General features: G+C 34.5%; 2 protein-coding genes and 1 non-coding gene across 7 annotated transcripts in view; all 3 read right to left on the bottom strand.

Annotated features, from left to right (window-relative positions):
• Positions 1 to 4,733: 4,733 nt before the first annotated feature.
• On the bottom strand, positions 4,734 to 10,580 carry LOC126777919 (phospholipid scramblase family member 5-like). The gene is made up of 6 exons (XM_050501231.1): positions 10,437 to 10,580; positions 9,224 to 9,390; positions 8,318 to 8,459; positions 7,679 to 7,790; positions 5,815 to 5,950; positions 4,734 to 4,830 (listed from the first exon to the last, which is right to left on the bottom strand). The coding sequence occupies exons 1-6, from the start codon at positions 10,530 to 10,532 to the stop codon at positions 4,734 to 4,736; spliced, it is 750 nt and encodes a 249-aa protein (XP_050357188.1). The 5' UTR covers positions 10,533 to 10,580.
• A 3,883-nt stretch (positions 10,581 to 14,463) lies between these two features.
• LOC126777872 (transcription factor EB) overlaps positions 14,464 to 26,383 on the bottom strand; it is a 144,888-nt gene continuing 132,968 nt past the window's right edge. For all 5 annotated transcript variants that reach the window (XM_050501129.1, XM_050501130.1, XM_050501131.1 and 2 more), the window contains 11 exons: positions 25,595 to 25,702; positions 25,381 to 25,482; positions 23,688 to 23,819; positions 23,224 to 23,395; positions 21,305 to 21,546; positions 20,973 to 21,122; positions 20,600 to 20,714; positions 19,221 to 19,345; positions 18,077 to 18,191; positions 17,651 to 17,728; positions 14,464 to 17,290 (listed from right to left, as the gene is read on the bottom strand). In XM_050501129.1, the coding sequence (XP_050357086.1) occupies positions 17,133 to 17,290; positions 17,651 to 17,728; positions 18,077 to 18,191; positions 19,221 to 19,345; positions 20,600 to 20,714; positions 20,973 to 21,122; positions 21,305 to 21,546; positions 23,224 to 23,395; positions 23,688 to 23,819; positions 25,381 to 25,482; positions 25,595 to 25,702 (1,497 nt within the window). In that variant the 3' untranslated portion in view covers positions 14,464 to 17,132. The remainder of the gene's footprint in view (positions 17,291 to 17,650; positions 17,729 to 18,076; positions 18,192 to 19,220; positions 19,346 to 20,599; positions 20,715 to 20,972; positions 21,123 to 21,304; positions 21,547 to 23,223; positions 23,396 to 23,687; positions 23,820 to 25,380; positions 25,483 to 25,594; positions 25,703 to 26,383) is intronic.
• Trnag-gcc (transfer RNA glycine (anticodon GCC)) lies at positions 17,776 to 17,846 on the bottom strand. The gene has a single exon. It is a non-coding gene; the product is annotated as a tRNA-Gly (tRNA).

The raw sequence follows: 26,383 nt of genomic DNA, 5'->3' as shown, positions 1-26,383 counted from the left end.
AAAAATACACATAATGAGATAACTAGATATTGTATGTAGTAATAATAATATACTTTATTGCACATCAAGACAGATTACAGCCGAGATTGTCATGTGCTTAATTTGTGTTTATAAAAAACACAAATCATCTCGCGCTTCACAGCGAAAAAAAACATCGTGAGGAAACCTGCATGTGTCTAATTTCACTGAAATTCTGTCACATGTGTATTTCACCAACCCGCATTGGAGCAGCGTAGTGGAATAAGCTCCAAAACCTTCTCCTCAAAAAGGAAAGGAGGGCTTAGCCCAGCAGTGGGACATTTGCAGGCTGTTACTGTACTGGCACAACAGGCGTGAACTTCGCTAGGAGGCCGGTTAAAGCATATGTTATTCTGAATTTTTAAGATTTACGGTAAAATATTCATTTTACATTTAACAGTGAAATGTGAAGGAAGACTCGAGGGATTCACTGTGGAATTTGAAAAGTTACCGTAACCGTAACAGCCTGTGAATGTCCCACTGTTGGGCTAAAGGCCTCCTCTCCTCTTTTTGAGGAGAAGGTTAGGAGAAAATTTGAAAAGCTGTCATTGTCAAATGTCATTTTAAATTTTAATCATTGCCTGACTGGTTTTGTACTATGTTTAAAAAAAGTTTTTTTTTAATAGTGGCATTCGAAGCTGAGAAACAATCGATTCGGTGGTGATGGTAATTGAAATTAGAAGGTAAAACGTTTCACATGTATTTGTTAATGAAATTTAACGAATAAAAGATCCTTGTCGCACTGTAATGACGATCGATAAAAAGCTTTAAAACATTATTCTGCGCATTCAGAGGAAATAATTTAAAATATATACGAAGAATTTATACAAAGAATCTATACGAAGAATGATATTTATGACTCCACTTTATGTATTATAAAGTAAAAAAAATTACGTGCGTGTGAAGGCGGTCTCTTTTTCAAAATACGCCGGAGCTTATTCCGCCTTCAATGCAGGCAATGTGGCCAATTGGTACAGGTTTCCTCGCGATGTTTTCCTTTACCGAAGCACGATAAATAACAAACAAAATTAAGCACATGAATATTCATTTGCACCAAGATTGGTAACCGCAGTCTGTCTACTTATTTTGAAATAGTCAAGTTTAACGGAATCGTAATTCCGAGAACAGGTAGGTGTCGGCGGCGGTAGGTTTGTTTGATGCAAATATAAAACGTAAATATGGGTAAACAGTGTTATTATACGTTGTAATGTTTGTTAAGGTCATTAAAATAACAATTACTCCTTGATTTTCCCATATTATATTAACAATTACATTATAAGGATATATCTATACATATCAATAAACTTTAAGTGAAATATTTTATTTTTATTTTAGACCGCTTCTAGCTAATAATTTAAATATTTTATACGTATAATTTAAATATTATTATTTAAGTTAAAATTCGCATTATGTAAGTTAAAATGGCAGATTTTGAAGGATTGTCGTCACAAACTGAATTCCACTTCACACTTTGAAATCGTCAGGAGGGCATTAGCATCAACATCGTGAATTGCTAAAACGATAATTTCTTTTTTTTTTTTTTTTTATATGCCCCGGGATGGCAAATGACTCCACTCCACCTGATGGTAAGTGGTAGTAGAGTCCAAACGCGACGACGGCCAGTACAGTCGGGAAGAATGTTCTGTACTAGCCGTCCCCGCCATGCCGGCCCGCAAGATGCCTCTTCACGCCTCGTTTGAAGGAACCCGGGTTGTAAGAGGAGGGGAACACGTGAGCTGGTAAGGAATTCCATTCTTTGGTAGTGCGGCAAAGAAAGGAGTTGCCAAATTTCTTTGTGCGCGATGGAATTGATGTCACAGTTAGGCGGTGACATCGAGAACCAGCTCGCGTGGACTTAAGAAGGAAGGGGGAAGCAGGAATTAGAGAGAATAATTCCTCAGAGCACTCGCCGTGATACAGACGATAGAAAGCGCTCAGTGCTGCTATCTCGCGACGCAATTGTAAAGGTTCAAGGGTGTTTGTGACCTTTACGTCGCCAATAATGCGTACTGCACGTCGCTGCAAACGGTCCAAGGCCTCCATTAGGTACTTAGCGGAGCCATCCCAAAGGTGCGAGCAATATTCAACGCAAGACCGTACCTGTGTTTTGTATAACAGGCACAGTTGTTGTGGCGTGAAAAAACGCCGCACCTTGTTCAGAACTCCGAGTTTTCGTGAAGCTGTTTTTATAATAGCCTCGATGTAATCCCTTGGACTAACTAATTTCTAACAAGTTCTAAATAGTTATCGTTACTGGCAGATAAATAATTGAATTTAAAACTGAAATAATTGAATTATAAATGTATCGTATCTATTACGCTCGTTTTCCAATTAAAATGTTATTTATGTAGCCTTATATGGATAAATCCTTTGATGCATGATAGTTTACCGGCTTTTCGGCTGCGTCCGAACTACCAGTCTGCGAAGATTTGTCCATGCAATGAGATGACCCGAATACTCGCATTCGAATGAAAGTAACGAATATATAATATCATATATACAGTTGTTTAACATCCTTGTTATTTTAGTAGCTTATATACATCCCGCGGTCCTGAATTCAAATCCAATAAACTTTAGTCACTAGAGTAACGAGACATTTGCAAAATGTAAATTATGCACAACAAACAACCGACTAATTAATAAATAATATTTTAATTACAAAATGAATCACAAAAACAAACTGAAGCCAAGTAAATATTTACAATAATTATAATTATGATTAATGAGCTACGTAACGAGTGGCATTGTATCTTCGGATGCGCGTACGCAACCAATGTGTCAGTATTACGCATACGAAAATGCAATGGTTGAACCTATTCTTCGTTACGTATATAAGTATATGATATTTAGTATGATACACATTTTTAAATAGCTTAATATATCGTCGTAGTTGGAGAGAAAATTATCGGTCCAAGCTTATTTAACAAGTAAGAAGTTTGGACGCTATCAGCTAGTATAATATGTTACTGCACCTGTGATTCCCTTTGCGTGTTTTAAAAGTAATGATCATTTAAATACGACTCGTACATATGTATGCTTACGTCTGAGTAGTCAATTAATGATCTATTTGCCTGACCGACCAAATATAGAAAAAAAAATTAAAATATCAATATATTATAAGTCCAAATTTAAACTTTTACTAGGTGGCTTTATCTGGGTAGGTACCATCCACTCATCAGATACTCTAATACTGCGTTCCTCACAAAGGGTAGGTGAGCCAGTGTAACTACAAGCAAATCTCAGTTCCCAAGGTTAGTAGCACATTGGCGATGGTGACCACTTAACGTCAGGTGGCTCATTTACCCATTCGCCTACCTATAATATAAAAAAAACTGCTGACCTATAAGAACAATATTTTTTAAATTGAAACTTCAGAAGTCAACAGTGAGTCGAAGTAACTTATTTTTAGGTATTAAAAAATATATTAATTAGATATATTTGATAATATTTAATATATCATTTGTAATATGAGTCAAGCTTGGGTAATATGGTACATCATAACCACCATATGACCGTGTTGTTTTAGCTTTTATAAAACAATTATTTTGATATATATTTTCCTGCATTGCATGCCATTTTTTTTAATTGATATGACGTTGATCGAAATCTTTACAGACAAACAATAACCAATCAATCATGTATTAATTCAACGACATTGACACTTTTTTATTTAAAAAATAAAACTTACTGAAATTACATTTTTATATAAAAAACATAAATTCGTTACGAGATTAAATGTAAAAAAAAAACTCTAAATCATTTTCTAAAACGCCATTGTTTAGTTTTAAACCCTTGCTTTTCCGAAAGCGTGACAGACGCGCGCCACGCATTTATTTCGTAAAAAAGAAATAACAAAAAAAAATCTTAATTCACTAAATACATCCATTGACCTACATAAGCTAAGTCCCCGATTTCCAAAATTGTGTAAAAAACACCCTTTTATTACAAGTTTTTTCCTCACTGGAATATGTGTAATTGAATTCAATCCTTTGGAAAAGGGTTCTATAAAATACCCAATATTGAGTTCTTTTTTTTTAATTTCTCGTATCTGTCATTGTGAGCGCCAAAAATTATACGTTCTGTCAAAATTTCGCGCCATTTACGTTGGACATCTGCCGCAGAGAAAAAAGTTTTTAAACACAATGCAAATAGGGGTGGTGCAGGACATTAATTTTTAAGGGGAAATTGTCGTTTTTGTGTAAAAGCGAAAAATGCATTTAAAGTATAACGAACTGAGATGTCCCCTCATTTCAATATTAATGTCCGATTGATGTTTTTAGACGATTATAAACTGAATCGGGAAGAGAGTAAGATCGAGTTCCGGTTCATTCCGGATTTCATTTTGTATTTTAGTATCGAATTTGATTTTTATTATTCCTGTTTATGGACATTATTCATAACAATCGTTATAAACGAAATTACGATTTACAAACTTTTGTAGGTTATTTTAATTTTTATAACGCATCGATGTATCTTTATTTGCAATAGCTTATGGGTTGCATTTAGAATGTATAGATATGTAATTAGATAATCATTTATTTAAGCCGAGACGGCCTAGTGGTTAGAACGCGTGAATCTTAACCGATGATCGTGGGTTTGAAAAAAATAATAGGTGACACTATAAAAACAAGCAAATGTTATATACATTCTTGTTTTAATAACACGGTAAATAAAAATCGATCACTAAAAACATCAATATATAATACATAATTGAGTTAAACATCATAATACATATAATCTAGCAGTAATGTCGCCGCTAGAAGTAAGGCTTTATCTTGAACGATGAGATCTCTATTGAAGGCCACACCAAATCTGTGAAACGATTAAATATTTAGACGATGTTATCACAAAATACACTTTTGCCTTGCAATACATATCATTGGCTTCGAATTTTTTTTACAATTTTTTTTTTACAGTTAGAGTTCGTATTAAAAATATATAAGAAACAACTATGCCAGCGGCGATGCCCGCGTGAATTTCATTTTGTGACTATAAGAGTACATACATATGTACATAAATACATGCACGCGGATAAAGCAGCTTGGTAGCGCTTTGTCTTCAATCTTGCTTTGCAACCATTATTATTCTATTATTTTAAATGGTGAAAGTATTAAAATCGGTTCATTAATTTCTGAGTTTATCGATTACAAATGAACAAATATTTCCTATTTATATTCCTAGTTCAGAAATACAATACATAAGGCGTGCTATTCTGTACAACATTATATAATTGAAAGCCGTGCAGCTTAGCTTTACTGATTTTGACACTATGTATAAATATAATTGTATATCACTATTTATATCTATATAATTGACAAAAAGTAAATACCGATTTTCTTACCGGTTCTTTATTTGATTTATTTATTACAAACTAGTATTCGCCCATGGCTTCGCCCGCGTGTAAAGAGAAAAGGAGAAAGTAATAGGTAAAACAATACCGTATGTCAAAAATCGGTTCAGTGATATAGCTGAGTAAGCCGAGTAAGACAGACAGTTAGTTACTTTCGCATTTATAATTTTAATATTGATACCAACAATAATGAAAATCTTACAATTTAAATAATTCAAACTCAATATTATAATATACGACATAAATGTATTTCTATTAAAGGTAATTATAACATGCACAATGAGAAATATACTATAAACATCAAAAAGATATTATTTTTAACTATCTTCTCGGTAGAATCTATAAAAATAACTTTACATTTAATGTCAAATAAATGTAAATGATTCAAAGTGCTTGTAAAAGTTTAATGATGGTTTTGAATAAACTATATGAGTTAAAAAAATCACCTGTCAGTGACGGGTGCCAAGAACATGGCGTGTAGTATCCCTTGCCAGCGCTTACAAGTGCTGCCAACAGCTATACCATCATTGTCGTAAATGTGGAACTGGATGTCACGGAAACAGCTGATGGTCACTCGAGGACCTAGAGTGTGGCGATGGGTGTATTAAATAATCATTTAAAACGCCTTATAATTTAGAAACAATGTGCATTGCGATTTTTTTTACTTGTTCGATGGCGTTGACGTTAACTGTCAATCTATAATCTGTATGGAATGAATACAGCGTCGTCTGGTGGCAACAATCGGAACTCATATCAGATCACAGAAGATTCTTTTAAAAGTTATAGTTTATTACATAAATGCGATTTATAAAGAAAAATGAAATACACGCTTTTTACGTCACTGGTCTAAATCTAAAGATGTAACTGCGAAGCGCGGCTACTTATACAATAATGTTTATATAAATTATTATATACGAAAACCTTCTCTGAAACATGCTACATCTTCTGGTATAAGTTTAGTGTATTACTTTAAAGGTTTTTTCACTTAGGTATTACGAAAAGAGAAACAATCTTACAAGATTAAATGGATAAATTGTGAAAGTTATATTACTATTTTAGCCCTATAAACAAATACTTAATATAGTACAAGCAGTTGCTCTGCGCGATTTCACTCGTTTTAAGCGTTATTGCTCCGCCACCATGGGTCGTAGTGTGATCTATGGCCCCAGTGTGAGATTTTGCACCGGATTACTTCATTAACGCGTTAGGACAAAAAAATGGTTGGAGTTGGATCAGTGCTTCTAAAATTCCATGTGAAAGTTTAAGTATTTACGCTTTTCCGACTACGTTATAAATTTTCTCAAATCGAACTGTTGGATTGGGATTATCGCGATTGAATCTTATAAGAATATCATAGATTTCCTTTTTAGATTTTCATTTTATAACTAATATTTTTATATGAAAATACGGTATTTAATTTTTCCAAATTTAAATTAAGATATTGATACGAATTGGTTCGTGTTAAATTAATAAAATATAAACTTTGCTTAGCGGCTAGTATGTTTAAACAAACAACTAAACAAACGTTTACCTTATAGTATTAGTATAGTAATAATAATAATAACTATAACATTCGACTGCCTAACTCGGAGCTCGTGGGTTCAGTTCCCAGGTCGGGCCATAGAAGTTATTGGGTTTTTCTGTCAGAAAGTTCTCAGTAGCAGCCCGGAGTCTGGAAATTGGAAGTGTGTACACTCCCGTGCCTCGGAAAACACGTAAACCCGTTGGTCCTGCGCCTCTCTCCGGACTCTTTCCGGTCGTGTCGGATTGCCATCCCATCGGTTTATAGAGTTAGCGAATAGAGAGTGCACCTGTGTTTGCGCACACACTTGTGCACTATAATATCTCCTGCGCAGTTGGCTAATCTCTCTTGAGATTGGCCGCCGTGGCCGAAATCGGTCTGGAGGACATTATTATTAGTATAGATTCACGTATAGGTATTAATTTACATGCAATATATCTGGTTTAACTGTAAATATTTCAAACTTTGATTTTCCTTATTGTTTTAATAATATAATTAACGAACATTGGTATAATTTACTTTCTATCATTGTATGAGCTCGAAAATGTTTACTACGATCAAGTGTAGATAAACTCGTCGTTTCAGACATAGAATTATCTATAGGATGAAAAATTAAAAAAAAAAAACTACGTGCAATGTGTCACGTAGGCCGGAATGTTTTTGTCCTATTTCCTTAGAAAATGGGATATTGTCCATTTTCAAAGAACCATCAATACAGATGGTTCTTTGAATAAACAAATGTCTTTCGAGTATTTATTATGAATAACATAATATATATCATACTTTACCGCGTAACCAAAATATGCGGTCGCCATTTTCTCGTTTCACAACATATTCTGGCCTCACAGCTGTCCAGACTTGCTCGATACTCCCTATCATCGTGCCTGGCGGAGAAAATACCTGGATAACAAAAAACCTTCTTCATAATTGATCATGAATAATACTTAGTTGGCCTTGTGGCTTTTGTTTATAATTTGTGTTTATAATTCGTCTCATGATCAGCGGCGAAGGAAAACTTCGTGAGAAAAACTATTTTCCTTCACCGAAGGCTCAACTCTTTTGCTATATTCTTCTTTTAGTTAGACAATTTGTCAACAAACGAATTAGACAATTTGTCTTGTTTTGATGTTTATGAAAATAGAATCTAGTCTAAGCGTAACGCCTGTAAAAGCCCGCTGTTGGGCTTGTGCTTACTCTCCCTGAGGAAAAGGCCACGTAGTATATCACGCTGCCCCAATGCAAGTCGGATACATATGTGACAGATTTTCAGTGGACACAGGCAGGTTTCCTTATACTGTTTCTATAATACTAGATTTTACTATTTTTGGTATTTACATATTACATGTTCATATTTTTAATTTAATTTATTCTCGTATCTAATAGTAAGTATAAGATGTTTGAATATAACAAAACATTTTTATCTGCACCTGGATGCGTTGCAACTGACACGGTAATATCCTCGACGTGCAGGCGTAAGGACGATTGATTCGCATCACCTCTTTTCCAGAACCGTCTCTGACGTGTAACTGTAATGGTCTCAATCCATAGCAGAAGTAGCCCACCCACCAGCTGGAAATAATAAGTCTAAAATAGCGTCCACCAAATAAAATATTTTTTAGAAATACATAATTCAACAACATTAAATGTCTATCTTATTCTTTTCGAGGAAATAACCATATTAGGGTACCTGCCCTGTATAAGTTTAAAAAAAACACCTTCTGAAGTGGAATATTCGATTAATGCCATTAATACGGGAAAGAAATCCAAATACTATAACTTCTTCACAATCTGATAAAAAATCGTATTTTTTTTATAGAATAGGAAGGCGGACGAGCATATGGACCACCTGATGGTAAGTGGTCACCAACGCCCTTAGACATTGGCATTGTAAGAAATGTTAACCATCGCTTACATATCCAATGCACCACCAACCTTGGGAACTAAGATTTTGTGTCCCTTGTGCCTGTAATTACACTAGCTCACTCACCCTTCAAACCGGAACACAACAATACCAAGTACTGCTGTTTTGCGGCAGAATATCTGATGAGTGGGTGGTACCTACCCAGACGACCTTGCACAAAGCCCTACCTCCAGTATATATTTTAGCTAACACAGAATAATCTTACCATCAACTAGGGATACCCAAAACGGGTCGTTTATTTCTAATCCTTTGGGCAGCAATAATCACTGAAACGCTTATTAAATTATACCTAACATACATGTTCAGAAATAGGGCTCCTACCATGTTCTTGGTGTTGCCAAAATCTAGTAGTCTTCTATTTTTTACCATATCAAAAAAATGTCATAACATTTTCGTAAACTGGCAATCTTACCTATTTTGTTCTTCGATGGTATACACCAAATTCTGATTTGAAGTCCTCACGAAGAATCTGTTCTTCTTCCCCCTCAAAAACAGTACATTCCTAACTCGTAGACGCTTTGTGATGAACAGCCGGTCGACTGATGATAAATCTTGTAGAATGTGGGGTTCTGGTGTGACCTGGGACGGACCAAGACTATATTACATATGTATTACTGGTGGTAGGGCATTAAGTATATGTTTGTATGTATGTATAAGAGTACTACCTGTTCTTTTATATAATGTTTGTAAATTGTGTGCAATACAGACTTAATAAATAAATAAAAATAATTGTTGATAATGACTTGATTATAGGCTCGAGCAATAACAAGTTGGTATATATGTTTAGCAGCTCATTGACGGCGTGTGTTATTAAAATGGTCACGGTTTCGAATCGCGGATTGAGAGACATTTCTACAGGAAAATAAGCGCTCGATACATGAAACCTTTTGAAACACAAATTTAGAAAATATTCTCTAAAACCGTTCATTTAGCAGTAATTCATTTGATGATTAATATATATTGTTTTCCTCAAACAATCATCTATACAAATACTAAAATTGAAATATAATAATAAAATTGAAGTGTCAGTATGTTATTTCAAAATAGCTGCCTCTTTTTAAGTTAATTGCGAGATACCAAAACTAAACTAACATTTTTTTAATTTCAATGTACGACTGCTACCGAATAATTTAAATATTTTTTATCATTTATAATTTCAATAAGCAATTTGTACGTTTAAACTGAAAGCTACGCTGACGAAGCCGCGGGTTTATCTACTATATGAATATATATTGTATTATTTACCGCGTAATGTCATTTAAAGAAATTGCGACCGAAATAATATTCAATGCCGATAATTTTGCAGGTGAAATAAATTTAAGCTAAAAGGCAAAGTTTCTAAGGTTATAAATCTGTATGTAGGGGGTAATCTCCTAAACTATTCATCTGATTTCAAAATATATTTCATCCATATTTTGAATGAGAGACTATATATTATTCAAATAAATAAAAGGGTTTGTCGTGGATAAAAGAAGAAAAAACTGTCGGAGAATGTGTTTTCTACGAATGCTGCCTTATCGATAGCTTTCTTTAAAAAGTTGTGGAGCTTAAAAAGAATTGTAAAAAAGTCCGCAATAATAATAATTTTATTAATAAATACATATAGATAATACTATCAAACTAACCTCCAATGTAGATTGTTCTACTTGGACCAAGGGCTCCTTGACATAAGCGTAGGGCTCCGAAGGCGCCGCTGGAATCGGTGCGGCTTGCATCATCATTTTAAGATTTTAAATGTTCATTTTCCCAAAAATATTGACAGTTTGCAAAAAACTATTGTGTCATTAATCGTGTCAATTTCAATTTAATTATTTATATTCTGATATTTATTAAATGAGGTAAAATTATGATTATGGAAGATCATATTTAATATTGTTTTTAATTGAAATCATTTCATCATATAAAAAACGTTTAATTGATGTTTTTTATTTAATCAATCAAACTTTTTATTTATTTAACACCAAATTTAAAAATTATACAAAAGCATAAAGCAAACAAAGTATAAAGGCGGTCTAAGCTTATTTTTTATTTTTTTTTATAGAATAGGAAGGTGGACGAGCATATGGGCCACCTGATGGTAAGTGTTCACCAAACGCCCTTAGACATTGGCATTGTAAGAAATGTCAACCATCGCTTATAGCCAATGCGCTATCAACCTTGGGAACTAAGATTTTATGTCCCTTGTGCCTGTAATTACACTGGCTCACTCACCCTTCAAAGCTGTTAGCTATATTACAATTTTGAACATAGGATTCGACGTTGCGAATACACAATTTTTAGTATAAACGTTCGTTACTAAATATATATATATATATATCCCTTGTCAGGCACAAGGGACATAATTACATTGGCTCACTCACCCTTCAAACTGGAACACAACAATACCAAGTACTGCTGTTTTGCGATAGAATATCTGATGAGTGGATGGTACCTACCCAGACGAGCTTGCACAAAGCCTACCTACCACCAGCATCGATCTAGTGGCGGATTTATAAGCCTTTATATCCCGAAAAAACAGTTCAGGATCTTAATCATCTCGGTTTGTCAACTCTTTTTTTGCTTGTTAGCTGTTGGGAAGCTTTAGTATTATAAATTAAAAAAAGGAAGTAATAGAAGATTATTGAAACATGCAACTTTTGTAGTGAATAGTAATTAAGTCCAAACTTAACAGCGGTTTCGCAACAATCGATATCCCATGCGATAGACCATGCAAAAATCCTTATTAATTCAAAATGTCGCTTGCATAAAAACGAGTCGTTAATTCTATACGATACGACACACTCCTGCTTAGAATAATGACCGAATCTTTTCCAAATGCATTTTTCCCCTAAAAATGAAGTTAGCGACGATTATTTTTATTCATTCGGCCTTGCATACAATGGAGCGTTTCAAATTTCGATAAAATTTGCGTTTTTGCATAAAATGTTAGCGCAGGGCGGCGCGTGCGCACGCATTTAAATATACTACGACCACAATGCTGATTTGATAGGGGAATGTAATTTTTATTCTTTTTATAATTTTGTAGTTTTATTATTTTTTTATTTAATGCAACATTATTAACTATCGAATAAGCTAATTCATAATGTGATGACATAAATTTTTATCATAAATAATATTTTAAATACAAAATTGAGTGTGTTGGTTTGTTTATTTGTGTGTTTATTACGCTTTCCCTCTTAAATTCTCAATCAATCATCATGAAAATTTGAATAGTGTTGTGGGGGGTATAGAAAAGCACATGGTACATAAAACATCCCTCCCATGCGTTTTCACTTAAAAATAATTCTACCACAATGTAAAAAAGTCAAGTATAACAGTTATATGCCATAACTTATGTAATATACGGTATTTTTTGTATAATACATAAAAAGGACTTCGACGACAAATGTCCTGTCCGCCTCATACGCACCCTACACGCATTGTACCTAAACTTTATTGTTACAAAGATTGATAAAAGCGATATAGTTTGCGTTTTTTTCCTCAAATTTAAATGAAGTCCCCCTCGGAGCAATGACGCCATTTGCATGGTGTCGTTTACGTAAAATACGTGTTTTATAATATGAACGAGAAATAGCGCTCGTAACATCGATTCTGAAAAAAAGTGGCTTTCCAATGCGACACCTTTGCCCCATTAAAAATATAAAGTCGTATTCGTTGATCCTCGTTTGAAAAAAAGAACCGATATCTTGAAAGGGTCGTTTGAAATTGGAATAAAAAGAAAATTTCCATAATTAAAAAAAAAAATATTCTAGTATGAATCGTTACAAACAATCTTATTTTATAATATGAAATTAGTAATTCTTGTGTCTATGTACATATATACATATGTTTGTGTATCTTGGCTCTAACGATTTGGATCAAAATTCGTATTTAAATGAGGTTTACTTGCTTACTTTTTATGTTCATCTATAATACAGGAATTTCACTAACGTCAAAACAAAGAAATAATAACTAATTATTACAGCGAAGCCTGGTCGCCCAGCTGTTATCTTATAAAATTGGTTTTGCGTCATTAATCAGAACATTGCCTTTTATACAATACAACTAGTATTCGTAACATCCGCGTTTTAGTAACTGTTAGTGTGTTTCGCAGTCAGTAACAGGCACGAGGGATGATGTTATGTGCGTCTTATATTTTCAAAGAGATCAAGGAATGCGTTAAGGCGCAGGAGCGCGCTTTCCGAGGCACGGGCTTGTACACACTTCGAACTTCCATACTATGTGCTGCTTTTGAGAATTTTCTATGGCCTATAATATACCTGGGAATTGAACCCAGGACCTCCGGGTCTGCGGCCTTACATCTAGCCTCTAGACCAACGAGGCAGTCAATGTAATATGTGATCCTATATTTCTAATGCGATTTCTAACATAAATGGTGTGACAACTTATTATTAGTAAAACAATTATTGAATAACTATTCAACCTTTTGTTTAATTGTCAATCTAATGCAGCTACTGTTAGTGGTCTTAATAAAATAAATTAAAAAAAAAATCCAAGATTAAAGATAATATTTCTTTCGGCGCCAATGTCTATGGGCAATGGTGAATCAAAACATATTTTCTTAATGTTAAGTACATTAAGGTTGAAATAGTTTTCGATTTAATTATTAAAAGGAGAGGTAAAGTAAATAATAAACAATAAAAGACCGATAATATTCATGTAAATTCTGTAATTCACTTTTGTACTTCAACAATATTTTCTCATAATCTCATATTATAATATTAAATAACATTCATACGTACAATATGAAGCACTTCGCTCGATACAAATTTAAACTCTAAGACATAACAATAAAGGCGAATATCGAATGACAATAAACATACGAAAAATACTGAATTTTTTATTTAACTAATTCATCTAAAAATGTATAAAATGATACGTTTAAACATTTCGCAAGTTGTGTGATGTGTCGATTTTAAAAATAAATGAATTAATATATAAATATTATAAAAATAAATTTTAATTATATATAAATTCGAGCGAAATACGAACAACACACCGCACAAGCTAACGAGCAACAAAATATTATAATCATAACAAAAACGATTTATTTATTTATATTTCATTATACGAATTATTGCAACACTGTAATTCATTTAATATTATAACAATCATATATTTTGTTCGACAATTTTTTTTATCGATGTCCTTGATAGTCTGTAGTAAGTCTGGTAATATTTTTATGAACAAAAATTAAGCATATTGTATATTACCGGTATCAAAAAAAAAATGGTTACAAAATTCGCCAATAGCAACACGGCAGTTTCCAACAATGTCCTTTATACATAACTTGCATAAGTTGAAATTATTTTGATATTATATACATATTTTAATTAACAATTTATTAGACTTAACAAGTTGGAAATTATTTTTCAACAGACAATAAAAGTAGCGCCATCTAGGCAATTGAAGCGGAACTGACTTTAATAAAGTTTTCATCAATTTGAACATGATTCAAAATGAAATATTACGCGATCGTGTTCCTTTCGTTTATCTTTGTGTCGTTTATAACCAGTGTGATTATTAACAAGAACAATTTCTTTACACTATGTATATATAACACAGAATCGTATGTATCTAAGAAGGCACATTGGTATATAACATATTATTTACAAATATATATATATATATATATATATATATATATATATATATATATATATATATATATATAAATATCATCTAAAAATATATTTTTTTATATCACATTTACTTTATATTATATTTATATATGTTCAATATCCTGGTCCTTCACTTGCCTTGTATATAAATGACTTTCGATCACGTCGAGTCAAAGCGATTTGAGACTTATTACTAGTCTGAATTATAATAGTTAAGCTGCGCAGTTTTATTAAAAACTAATACATACATTAAATATCAATTTTGTTTAAATATATTCAAAAAATGCTTCAAAATAAAGCACCATGTATAATAAATATAAATACGTATTTTAAGTATTAATTTAAAATTGTGCTATTTTAATTGAATGTATAATATATTTTATAAATACTTAAAATACGAATTAAAAAATCTATGTGATTATTAAGAAAATTAAATTTTCTTACAACACAAATAAATTCCTAGACAGAGCAAACAAAATATTCAATTTCGATGTTCATTATTCACACGACAAATCGATTTTTTCTATAGAAAATGGTAACTATTTTTATTAGGATATAAACCGAATTGTTAATATTTTTTTATAATTCGAGGCCACCTATAGACTATGGGCCAACATTGGCCTACAGCGCCAATATCTTATCTGGAGCGGTGAGCAAATGTAGAATTAACGACGCCATTTTTAATAATATAAAAATTCTATTTCAGGCAATAAAGAAACCCTAAGTATACACAGACATATCTATCAAACGGAACAGAAAATCAATAAAAATAGTACAATTTGTGTGGAATTAAAACAGCGCCATCTAGTGACAGTAATCGTAATTTATCATTATTTAAAGTATTATTACGTAATTAACGTTTACACTATCGAATAAGTAAAAAAAGCTCGCACTAGGCACATTGAGTTGTAAATATTTTATCTCAAATCGATAAGGAATTTGTTTTTTGTCTTGTCTCAAATAGTAACTCATTCTCATGTCAATAGATGGTGTTAGTTGTATCTTATAGATTGTTTGACTTGGTCTTATCTGCATTTAGTTTAAGAAAAACCTATAAATCTTGTTTAATAGGTGATTGTTTAAAAAGTGCTGTTTTCTTCTTTCGAATGTGAAATCAATGATGATGGAAAGAGAGAAATCAGTGCATAACTGAACAGCCGCTTAAAAAAGGTTTATAAGTAATGCTAAAAGTGTTTTTTTTTTATTTTAATAGTCGCCAAATACAGATAATTTTATTAAAAGATAAAGTCAATTAAATATATAATATTATAGATTTTTTTATTATTCCTGTGCTTTTATTGGGTCAAGTATTCAATTAGTTAAAGAATTATTTAATTTGATTGGAATAGCGACATTAATTTCAACAATAGTGACATTCTCACTGGTCTTAAGTATGTTGGCCTGTCACGTTGACTATATCTGTTAAGACTTACTCAAATACCGTGTTTTTTAAAACAAAATAACAAAAATAAAACTCAAGTTAGATTCAAGAAATGCGAAAGAAATTACTTTGTTATTGCCTTCAGAATAATAATGGCACCGTTTTATCTCAAATCTTTGGCATTTCCTTGGCTTATAGATATTTGGATATGTCAAAATTTATTATCAAATATCACTTGACCGTTGGTTCCTTTTATTTGTATAATTGTATACGTATTGTATAATAAAGATATTTATTGTATAATTGTAAAATATACAAAATATTTCGTGTATACAATATATGCAGGGATAACCTGTAAGAACTCACTTCATTACTCATCTGTGAAATGTTGACAACCGATTTATAGTGATATACTATTTTGACGCGTGTATTCTTGAAATGTTATAATTTTTTTTTATATAGAATAGGACGGCGGACGAGCATATGGGCCACCTGATGGTAAGTGGTCACCAAACGCCCTTAGACATTGGCATTGTAAGAAATGTCAACCATCGCTTACATCACCAATGCGCCACCAACCTTGGGAATGCAATTAAAACTGGCTCACTCACCCCGGAACACAACAATACCAAGTACTGCTGTTTTGCGGTAGAATATCTGATGAGTGGGTGGTACCTACCCAGAACTTGCACAAAGCCCTACCAGTAGATATTGTTAATTATAAGTTGCATAACACATTCTGACATTTCACGACCGTTTTCTGCGGCAAGAATCTTGTATTTTCTTACAGATTAGCCTTATTGATTTACAAACGATGCAACAGCCTACATTTAATAATTATCAGTAGTGGATTCAAGTTAAAAGACGCCTTAGACCATTTTAGTACTATGTTGAATATATTTTAAGGCACAATATGGCCTAGAGTTATTTTGCCACGGATTTTAATAATTTTCAATTGTATTAAAAATCGTAAACTAGGTCTGTAATAGTAATTTGTAGTTTTCGATTCTTAAGAAATTTCGGAAAATACCCTAGAAGGCTTATAAGTGAAAAAATCTATTTTTGAACAATTGACATATTTTGAAGTTTACTTTAAAATATTTTTACATTCTGTCAATTTTCCAATATTATTGGTCTAGGTCTAATAGCTCTAAGCCTAAGCCTGATAATTATATAATGTATAATAATATACTACCGCGACTGGTTTCATTGTATTTAAAATTTGATGAAAATAAAAATCTGGTATATCGATCACAATACGCATTAATATCACATTACCGCTCGTAATGTCCGTTTAGTTAGAGTTGCATCAGAACCGGCTAAGCCCCGAGATCCATGTCGAAGCAGGGGCGGGGGTGCGCGTGGGGGGAGTGCGGCGCGTGGGTCGCCCCCAGCAGCAGCGGGAGACTCTCCCCGAGACCTAGGCCTAGGCCGCCCAGCCCTAGCGACATCCCGTTTTCAGATAGTAGCGATGACCCTGCATTATTAAGATATTCATTTTTTTTATATAATTACACAGATATCATTAAAAATTACAGAAAAAATACTGAATTTAAGTAGAGTGATTCAAATAAATTTCCATTGAGATAAGGTTCCTGCAGGATGTATAAATAGAATAGTATTCTATCAATTATTTATTTATTTATAATAACACACTAACAACATACATACAAATCATTGAAAAGATTAATTTATAAAACAATAATAGTATATCCAATATGCATGTCAATATATAGTTTATTACTTAATTAATAAGAGTGTAGCATATACGGTCCGAAGTTAAATATTTTAAAATAATCCAAATATGACTGTAACGGGGGGGGGGGGGGGTGCTCACCGGCGTGCGCGAGGTCGACGTGCAGCAGCGCGGCGCCGAGCCCCAGCGCCGTGGGCGACGAGCACAGCATGGGGTCGCCTGCGGGGGCGGGGATGATCATTATTACAAAAATAAAATAAAAACAATGCATCGGCCGGGAATCGAACCCGGGCCGCCCGCGTGGCAGGCGAGCATTCTACCACTGAACCACCGATGCTCACTACGTTCTATTCAAATTAAGATATGTACAAAATGTCAAAATAATTACTATAAATTTCTATCTATATATGAATAATTATAATGTCTTTATAAATATATTAAAAACAATATTTATAACATTTCATACATTTTTTTTTATCGATGCTGTTGACCGTTGCCGAGTTCCTTCGTCTATCCGATCAACCATAGTAAAAAAAAATGTTAAAAGTCTTTTAAAATGTATATTACCCTGCGTGACGGGGTTGTGTGAGTCATCATCCATGAGGTCCTCTATCTGCGCCAGGTTGAGCACCGCGTCGTTGTCGTCGCCGCCCAGCAGCCCGGGGGTCGGAGACAATCTCATCTAGAAATTTACATATTAAACATTAAATAAACATAAGTAATGTATACATCCACTTACCAATTACTTACAGCAGTATCAGCCTGTAAATGTCCCACTGCTGGGCTAAGGCCTCCTCTCCCTTTTTAAGGAGAAGGTTTAGAGCTTAAATACTAACCTACTAACTGACATAATTTCAATGAAATTAGACACATGCAGGTTTCCTCACGATGGAAAACCTTCATCGTCAAGCACGAGATGAATTATAAACACAAATTAAGCACATGAAAATTCAGTGGTGCTTGCCCGGGTTCGAACCCATGATCATCGGTTAAGATTTACGCGTTCTAACCACTAGGCCATCTCGGCTCTAATACCAATTACTTATAAATTTTCAAGATTTTTAAGATTTATTTAGTTGTTAATGTATTTTTTTTTTCAAAATAATTTGTTTTTTTTTTACATCTTATATGTAGGGTTAGCAAAAATATTCAATGTCGAAAATAGTAAATTTCAATTTCAACTGAGTTATGGTGTACATATAATAAATATCAATACTGGGTTACGTTATGTGTAGACAGGACTTAAGTACAATTATAAATAAAAACTAAATAATTTAAAGAACACCAGAACACGTCATATATATGTAAATTTGTCTTAGGAAAGCAGAAAATGGCCAACTATGAGATCTCAGATATTATTTCCAGTTGACCAGCAATTACCCTGGCTCACTCTTGATATATATGTTTGGCGGTTGAATATTTGATAAAAAAAATTACGGTCTGTGTTATATATACTGGTGGTAGGGCTATGTGCAAGCTCGTTTGGGTAGGTACCACCTCAGATATTCTACCGTAAAACAGCAGTACTTGATATTGTTGTGTTGCGGTTTGAAGGGTGAGTGAGCCAGTGTAATTACATTGGCTATGTAAGCGATGGTTGACATTTCTTACAATGCCAATGTTTAAGGCCGTTGGTGACCATTTAACAACAGGTGGCCCATATGCTAGTCTTCCTATACTATAAATAATAAAAATAGATTCCTAAGCTCACCTTAACGTCTTTGTGGTTAAACAGATGATCGGTAACCGGTTCGAGGCACAGATCAGGTTCTAGACAACTAAGTGAGAGTCCTTCCTCACGACTGAGGGGCGAACAGGACCCGAGTTTGAGACCATCTGAAAAAGAAAATTAATAATATATACTAATAAGTCGAGATGGCCCAGTGGTAAGAACGCGTGAATCTTAACCAAAAAACGTGGATTCAAACCCGGGCAAGCACCTCTGAATTTTTATGTGCTTAATTTCTGTTTATAATTCATCTCGTGCTTTTCGGTGACATCGTGAGGAAACCTGCATGTGTCTATTTTCATCGAAATTCTGCCACATGTGTATTCCACCAACCCGCATTGGAGCAGCGTGGTGGAATAAGTTCCAAACCTTCTCCTCATAAAGGGAGAGGAGGCCTTAGCCCAGCAGTGGGACATTTACAGGCCGTTACTTACTAATAAATGGGTCTTATAATTTTTAAAAGCATTACTGAAAAACTACTAAACCGATATACATAAAATTTATACCAGAGATGCAGTGTTCGGAAAGGGTTTTTGTATATAATACTATTATATAAGTATCACGGTCATGTATTTTATATATAATTTTAAAATACACTTATTGTATATTATACACCATCCTAAAAATGTTCGCATGCAGATTTCACTGTCAGTACTTGAATCATTGCATTATGATCCATGTACTGACTAATTTAATTAATATTAATGTGTAAATTGAAAATAATTACATGACATTGTTTAATTTAAATTTATTTTTGATTTAATTTAATGTGATTTAGTTTAATATAATTTAATTTATTTGATTTAATCTAATATAATATAATTTAATGTGATTGATTTGTTTGAATTTGAATTGTTTTGATTTAATTCAAATTTTATTTAAAAGCCGGTTGGCGTGGTTGGTAGAGATTTGCCTTTCACGCCAAAGGTTGTGGGTTTGATTTCCACCCAGGATAGACATTTGTGTGCATGAACATGTCTGTTTGTCCAAGTCTGGGTATAATTATCTATATAAGTGTGTATTTACAAATGAAAAATAGTATATGTAGTATATCAGTTGTCTGGTTTAGCTTTGTACAAGCTTAATTTGGGATCAGATGGCCGTGTGTGAAAAATGCCCCAGGAATCTGTAAAATATTACTATTGTAATTTTTGCCTTTTTTACTATACATTGTCTTGTATTTATGATTCCTGTTTGGTTGAAATAAATGATTTTATTATTATTGTCTTTACTTATCTAAGTATATCATATATAAAAATAAAATTAGTCAAGCATTTTTAAATTATTTTATACGAATAATTAAATGTAAAAAAATTATGTAATGAAATTTATAATTTAATTATTAATGAGGTAATACTAACCGAGTGCGTCTAAGGCGGAGAGTGCCTCCCCGGAGGGCGTATCCCGCAGGAGGTCAGGGGGAGGTTCACTGAGCTCCATCATCGGTGAAGGTTCAGTTTTAGGCAGGACTACCTCCTAGAAAAATAATAAATATATTGTTAACAATACTTATGCAAACATAAGATTTATAGGATTAAATCGGAAACGATTTTCAAAAAATGTAAAATTATGGAATTTTCTTTTTTGTGTTTTCAAGTGCGGTGAAGTGAGATTAACATTAGAGCATTGTGATTGAATGAACTCCAAAAATCCTTCTTCTTAGAAGAGGTCTTTGCCATTCACAGACTGTTCCATTTATTTAAAAAAAACAATGTATGGCATAGTGCGCCGTACCGGCGGCGCGGCGGGCGCGGCGGGCGCGGCGGGCGCGGGGGGCGCGGGCGGCGCGGGCGGCGCGGGCGGCGCGCGCTCGTCGTCGTCGTGCTGCGGCGACCAGCCCTCGCCCAGCGGCAGCCCGTGCAGGCGCGCCAGCCGCTCCAGCTCCTGTGTAGTCAATTGCGCAGGAAATATTATAGTGTCACGTGAGTTGAGAGGAAAGCGATCAGGGCTCCCAGTAGGATTCGGGTTACCCCAGAGGGCTTTGTAAAAAGCTCTCCCACCGAGTGACACTAATTTGGTGTGTAATGAAGACTTTGATATATTTAGACATGGCATTAGTAACTAACCTGTATCCTTAACGTTAATTTCCTATTGTGCAGCTCTATCTGCTTCCGTCTCTGCTCACTTTGCTTGAGCCGATTGACTTCATCCCGCAAGCACTTGATGTAGTCCACGCTGCTTTTGAGGATCGTCCCTTTGTTGGGTCTGACGTCTCTTATCACTTCGTAGAAGGGGTCGTTTGTTTTCGGTAACAGGGTACCGAGTTCTTTTATCCTGTCATTTATGTTGAAACGTCTACGGCGTTCGACTGGAAAAAAATATTGGTGTTTTCTTGATTTTTTATTTATATATAGACGGTCTGGCAAATGGGCCACCTGTTGTTAAATGGTCACCACACCACGTCCAACATTGGTGATGTAAGAAGTATTAATCATTCCTTACATTGCCAACGCGCCACCAACCTTGGGAACGTGTAGTATATAGGGAGTAAGCATTTTCTAAATAACTAAACTCAGTAATATTTATGCTTGCTATGCTATCTATTCTCTATATCTGTTACATTGGCTCACTCATCCTTAAGTTTTGGTGAAAAAATTTCTTGCCGGTTCTTTTCGATAAATTTTGACCGTTGACTTGCCGGATGTTAAGCATCGACACGGTCCAAGATGTAGAACGCTTGTCTATAAGAAACCTGTTTACTCTGGATTTCAAGACACCAACATTGTACCTATCAGGAAATATGGATTCTGGCAAAGCATTCCACAGTTTCGCAGTGCGAATGCTGAATGTACACTCAAAGCGCTTCGTACGTAGGCGGGAAATTTCCACTGTGTACCTATGGCGCTTTGGTCGCGTTGGCCTGGCCGTTCGATGGCAAAAAGGGGCGGGAGGAATCAGTTCGTGTAATTCCTGAGCACATTCTCTGAAATGTATACGATAGAAGACTGAGAATGATGCTACCATACGTCGATGTTCGAGATTTTGGAGCCTAGACTCGACCAATGTGTCGTCTCCTATCAGCCTCCTGGCACGCCTCTCAATCAACTCTAGAGCCTGAAGGTGGTACTTAGCAGAGCCATCTCAAAGAGGAGAGCAGTACTCCATACATGACCTCACTTGTGCTTTATATAAGCTGAGCAGTTGGTCTGGAGTAAAGTAACGTCTCACTTTAGAGAGGATACCAAGCTTTCGAGCGGCCATTTTGGCTTTGGACTCAATATAAGGGCCAAAATTTAGAGTCGACGTGAGAGTAACGCCAAGAAGGTCAAGATGGTCAGTTATAGGTACAGACACATTTCGGAAGAAGGAAGGTAGCTGGAATTACCTCTTTTTAGCGGAAAACAAACACGCCTGCGTCTTGGATGCATTAAACATGACCAAATTGACATCGCCCCAATCGGACACTGCCTTAACTGCGCTCAGGCTATTTATATAGAATCTATGTTCCGAAACGACAGTAATTTTTAATTTGATTTTTACTTTTTAAATGACGATTTAAAACTGCTCGAAGTCTACTTGATTTAAGTGTATTTTGTTATTGGTTCAATAAAGTTGCAGTTACTAAGTTTGACCTTTAAAACAAAACCATTTTTGTTTTAAAGGCCTTATTTGGCCTAGGACGAACACATTTATATTTGTCCAAAATATACTTATTCTATTAATCCGTATGTTTTGTTTTAATAAAACTAACTAACCTATAGTTTCTGGCAGCTAATATAATATTAACTTTAATTTCAATTTTCATTGGTCAATGGCAGATGAAACAATAAACGACCAATAAGCGTTTGTTATTTTGCCAGATTAGTATTCTTCTTGGGAAATCATAGGGTCTGTGGCACACCAACACACTGGTGATTGAAATGCTTACGTCATAATTTCAATGCTTATCCAATAAGACGTTAGTCGACTCTTACGAAAGACACTGTTTAAGAAAACTATGCTATATATAAATCAAGCGAATTTTGTCTAATATTAAAATACTCACTCATATTATGATTGTCTTTTTTTTGTCTGTCCTTTGCTAATGCGTGCATATCCGCATCAGATAAGAGTGCACAGTCTCCGGCCACGGAGCTGGCTGTAGACGCTGGCTCTGATGAGGATAGAGGTCCAGCTCCACTGTCCAGGGATAAGATGTCTTCTAGGAACTCGTCTGCCTGAAGATAAATTGGAATAATAGACTTTAAAGGTGATGTATTACTTGAAGAAGTCATTAATATAAAAATTATATAGAGTAAGATATAAATGCGAATTTCGGCGTGTTTGGATGTTTGTTACGAAATCACGCTGGAACTGCTCTACAGATTTAAATAAAACTTGATACGCAATCAAAGTACATCCCTAAATCACTGGTTATTTTATCTTATTTCTTATTAATACGTAAACAAATTACGACAATTTAAATTGAGAATTGAAAAGAAACATGTTTTATCCAAGTCCCGTACTTACTTCTGAATTAGCACCTGCAGAACAAATTCCAGGACTCAGGAGACTGGATGAGGAGGCTCTGTCAGGGGAAGGTGCTCGCGTGCCAAGTTCTGGCGCGCTTTGCACAGGTGCGCCTCGGACTGCGCCTGCCACCTGAAAACAATTAAAAATTATATTATTATTATTGTCCCCCTTAAGCCCTCTACATATTAAAGCCGTTGTAACTGCCGTCCAACCCGTCGGGTAAAGCCACCGACGGCTTTTCTGTATAGAGGGCTTGACGACTCATTGGTCTTATAAGGCTGCAGATCTCGACATGCTGGGTTCAAGACTCGAGTCGAGATAATAAAAGTTATGTGATTTTTCTGTTAAGACACTCCTTAGAACTCCATGAAGTTTGAAAGTAACAGCGTAAGATTCGTGTTCCTCTATTCTAAGCTTTAACTTTCTTAGATCGTATCGTATGCCGTCCCATAGGATTAGAGAATGAGTGCATCTGTTTTTACGCAAACAATAAACAAATCATTATAATATCTATATACATTGCAACAGTGGCCAAAATCAGCTAGAAGGAAGTAATTATTATCTAAAAGATAATTAAGCAAAAGTCGAACAAATTGTCTATAAATCAACGTAAGTGAAGTTATGTTTTCCCCTGCACCTTCTAAAACGCAGCTAACTCACGTTGCTTGGCAATAGATTATCCAATAAACTGGTAGTTACTATCCACTTATCCAATCAGATGATCGCATTGGGTTTGCTAAGTTAAACCTGCTACTTGAAGAAATATTTCAGGAAGGTTAGTCTCTGTTTTTTTATAGTATAAGAAGGCGGACGAGCATATGGGCCACCTGATGGTAAGTGGTCACCAACACCCATAGACATTGGCATTGTGAGAAACGTTAACTATTGCTTACATCGTCAACGTGCCACCAACCCTGGGAACCAAGATATTATGTTCCTTGTGCCTGTAATTACACTGGCTCACTCAACGTTCAAACCGGAACACTACAATAACAAGCACTGCTTTTTTGCGGTAGAATATCTGATGAGTGGGTGGTACCTACCCAGACGGGCTTGCACAAAGCCCTACCACCAGTTACCACCAGTTAAAGTTTGAAATACATCGTATTGTATAGGACGCTTTGGTATAGAATATTAAGGTCTGTTAAAACTATATAACAGTTTAAGCCTTTATAATACAGGCATCGGTATGCTTGTAACTAGCATTAATTGTTTCGACTTTACACATCTTTCGGCCTTTCGAATTATTTAAATCGACTACCACTTCTAACGTACTAAGTAATTAATTAGTGTGCGATTTTCGTAGTTCATGTATTAAAAGTTATGAGTTTGTGTGTATATGTTCTAAGTTCATCATATAAACATACATTAGCTTAATAAATTCAAAGAATCCATCAATTCTTTAAGAATAATAAATCTCCAATTTTACACTTTTCAAGCTTTATATTTTAACAAACAAAATTTGTTGTACACCAAATGGCTTAAATGCTAAAACAACAACAACTTCCAGATAACTTTTGGGTAGAGGAAATCATATCATAGAATCACAGCTTCTATTCCATCCCATTATATCCTATCGTATTAATTTTGAGCCAGATTCCTAACGATTTGTTCAACAATAAAATAATAATTTCTTAAAACCCACATTGGTAATATCTTTAAAATATATTAGATGTTTATAATAAATCACCTGCGGCTGTGGTGTGAACGACTCGCTGAGGTACTGACGCACCTGGCTCTTCTGTTTCTGGATCACGTGATACCTGGTGGGATTCTCCAGAACTGTTCGCACCTGGAAACATTTATTTAATAGCTCAACATCTATTGCTTATTCCTCGATTCAAAAACTAAAATACATATCTTATTTTTTTTTATCAATATTGAAGTGAAGAGAGAGGCTGTACCTGCAGCACTTGTGGTGGTAACTCCACGTGTGGCGTGATCCGAGGGACGTCCGTCGGACTTGACTTCTTCTTATCTTCATTCTCTTTGGATTGACCTGCTTGCTGTGCCTGAAAAGATGAAAAGAGAATTACAAATAAGCATATGTTTGCGGCATGTTGAATGTTCCAAGCTTTTTCCAGAGGAGAGCAAAAATTTGACCAGCAGTGAACCATTTACTAGTCATACTACATTTTTTTATAAATAGATGTTCAGTTTTTTTTTTAAATTTCAATTAATTTTGAGAGTACTTACAGTTTTTAGTGGATAATAAAAATAAATGTTTCTCAAAATGGCAATCAATTGCAATAAAACGTTTTAATACGACATAAAAGTTATCTTTATTATAATATTAAAGAATATTAATACACTTTTATAGTACAGTTAAAAAAGCGAAACTAAAGCGTTTCTTTGATACGTTATTTTTTTTTATAGAATAGGAAGACGGTCGAGCATTTGGGCCACCAGATGGTAAGTGGTCACCAACGCCTATAGACATTGGCATTGTAAGAAATGTTAACCACCACCAACCTTGGGAACTAAGATGTTTTGTCCCTTGTGCCTGTCTGGCTCACTCACCCTTCAAACAGAAAGACAACAATACCAAGTAATGTTGTTTTGCGGTAGAATATCTAATGAGTGGGTGGTATCTACCTAGACGAGCTTGAACAAAGCTCTACCACTAATTTTAAATTGGTATTTAGCAATTCTGAATTATGACGCAAGCGACGCCGCGGGTAAAGCTAGGCTAT

The sequence above is a fragment of the Nymphalis io genome, chromosome 24, assembly GCF_905147045.1.
Source record: "Nymphalis io chromosome 24, ilAglIoxx1.1, whole genome shotgun sequence".
Classification (NCBI taxonomy): domain Eukaryota; kingdom Metazoa; phylum Arthropoda; class Insecta; order Lepidoptera; family Nymphalidae; genus Nymphalis; species Nymphalis io.
This window is presented reverse-complemented; position numbering and strand designations above follow the sequence as displayed.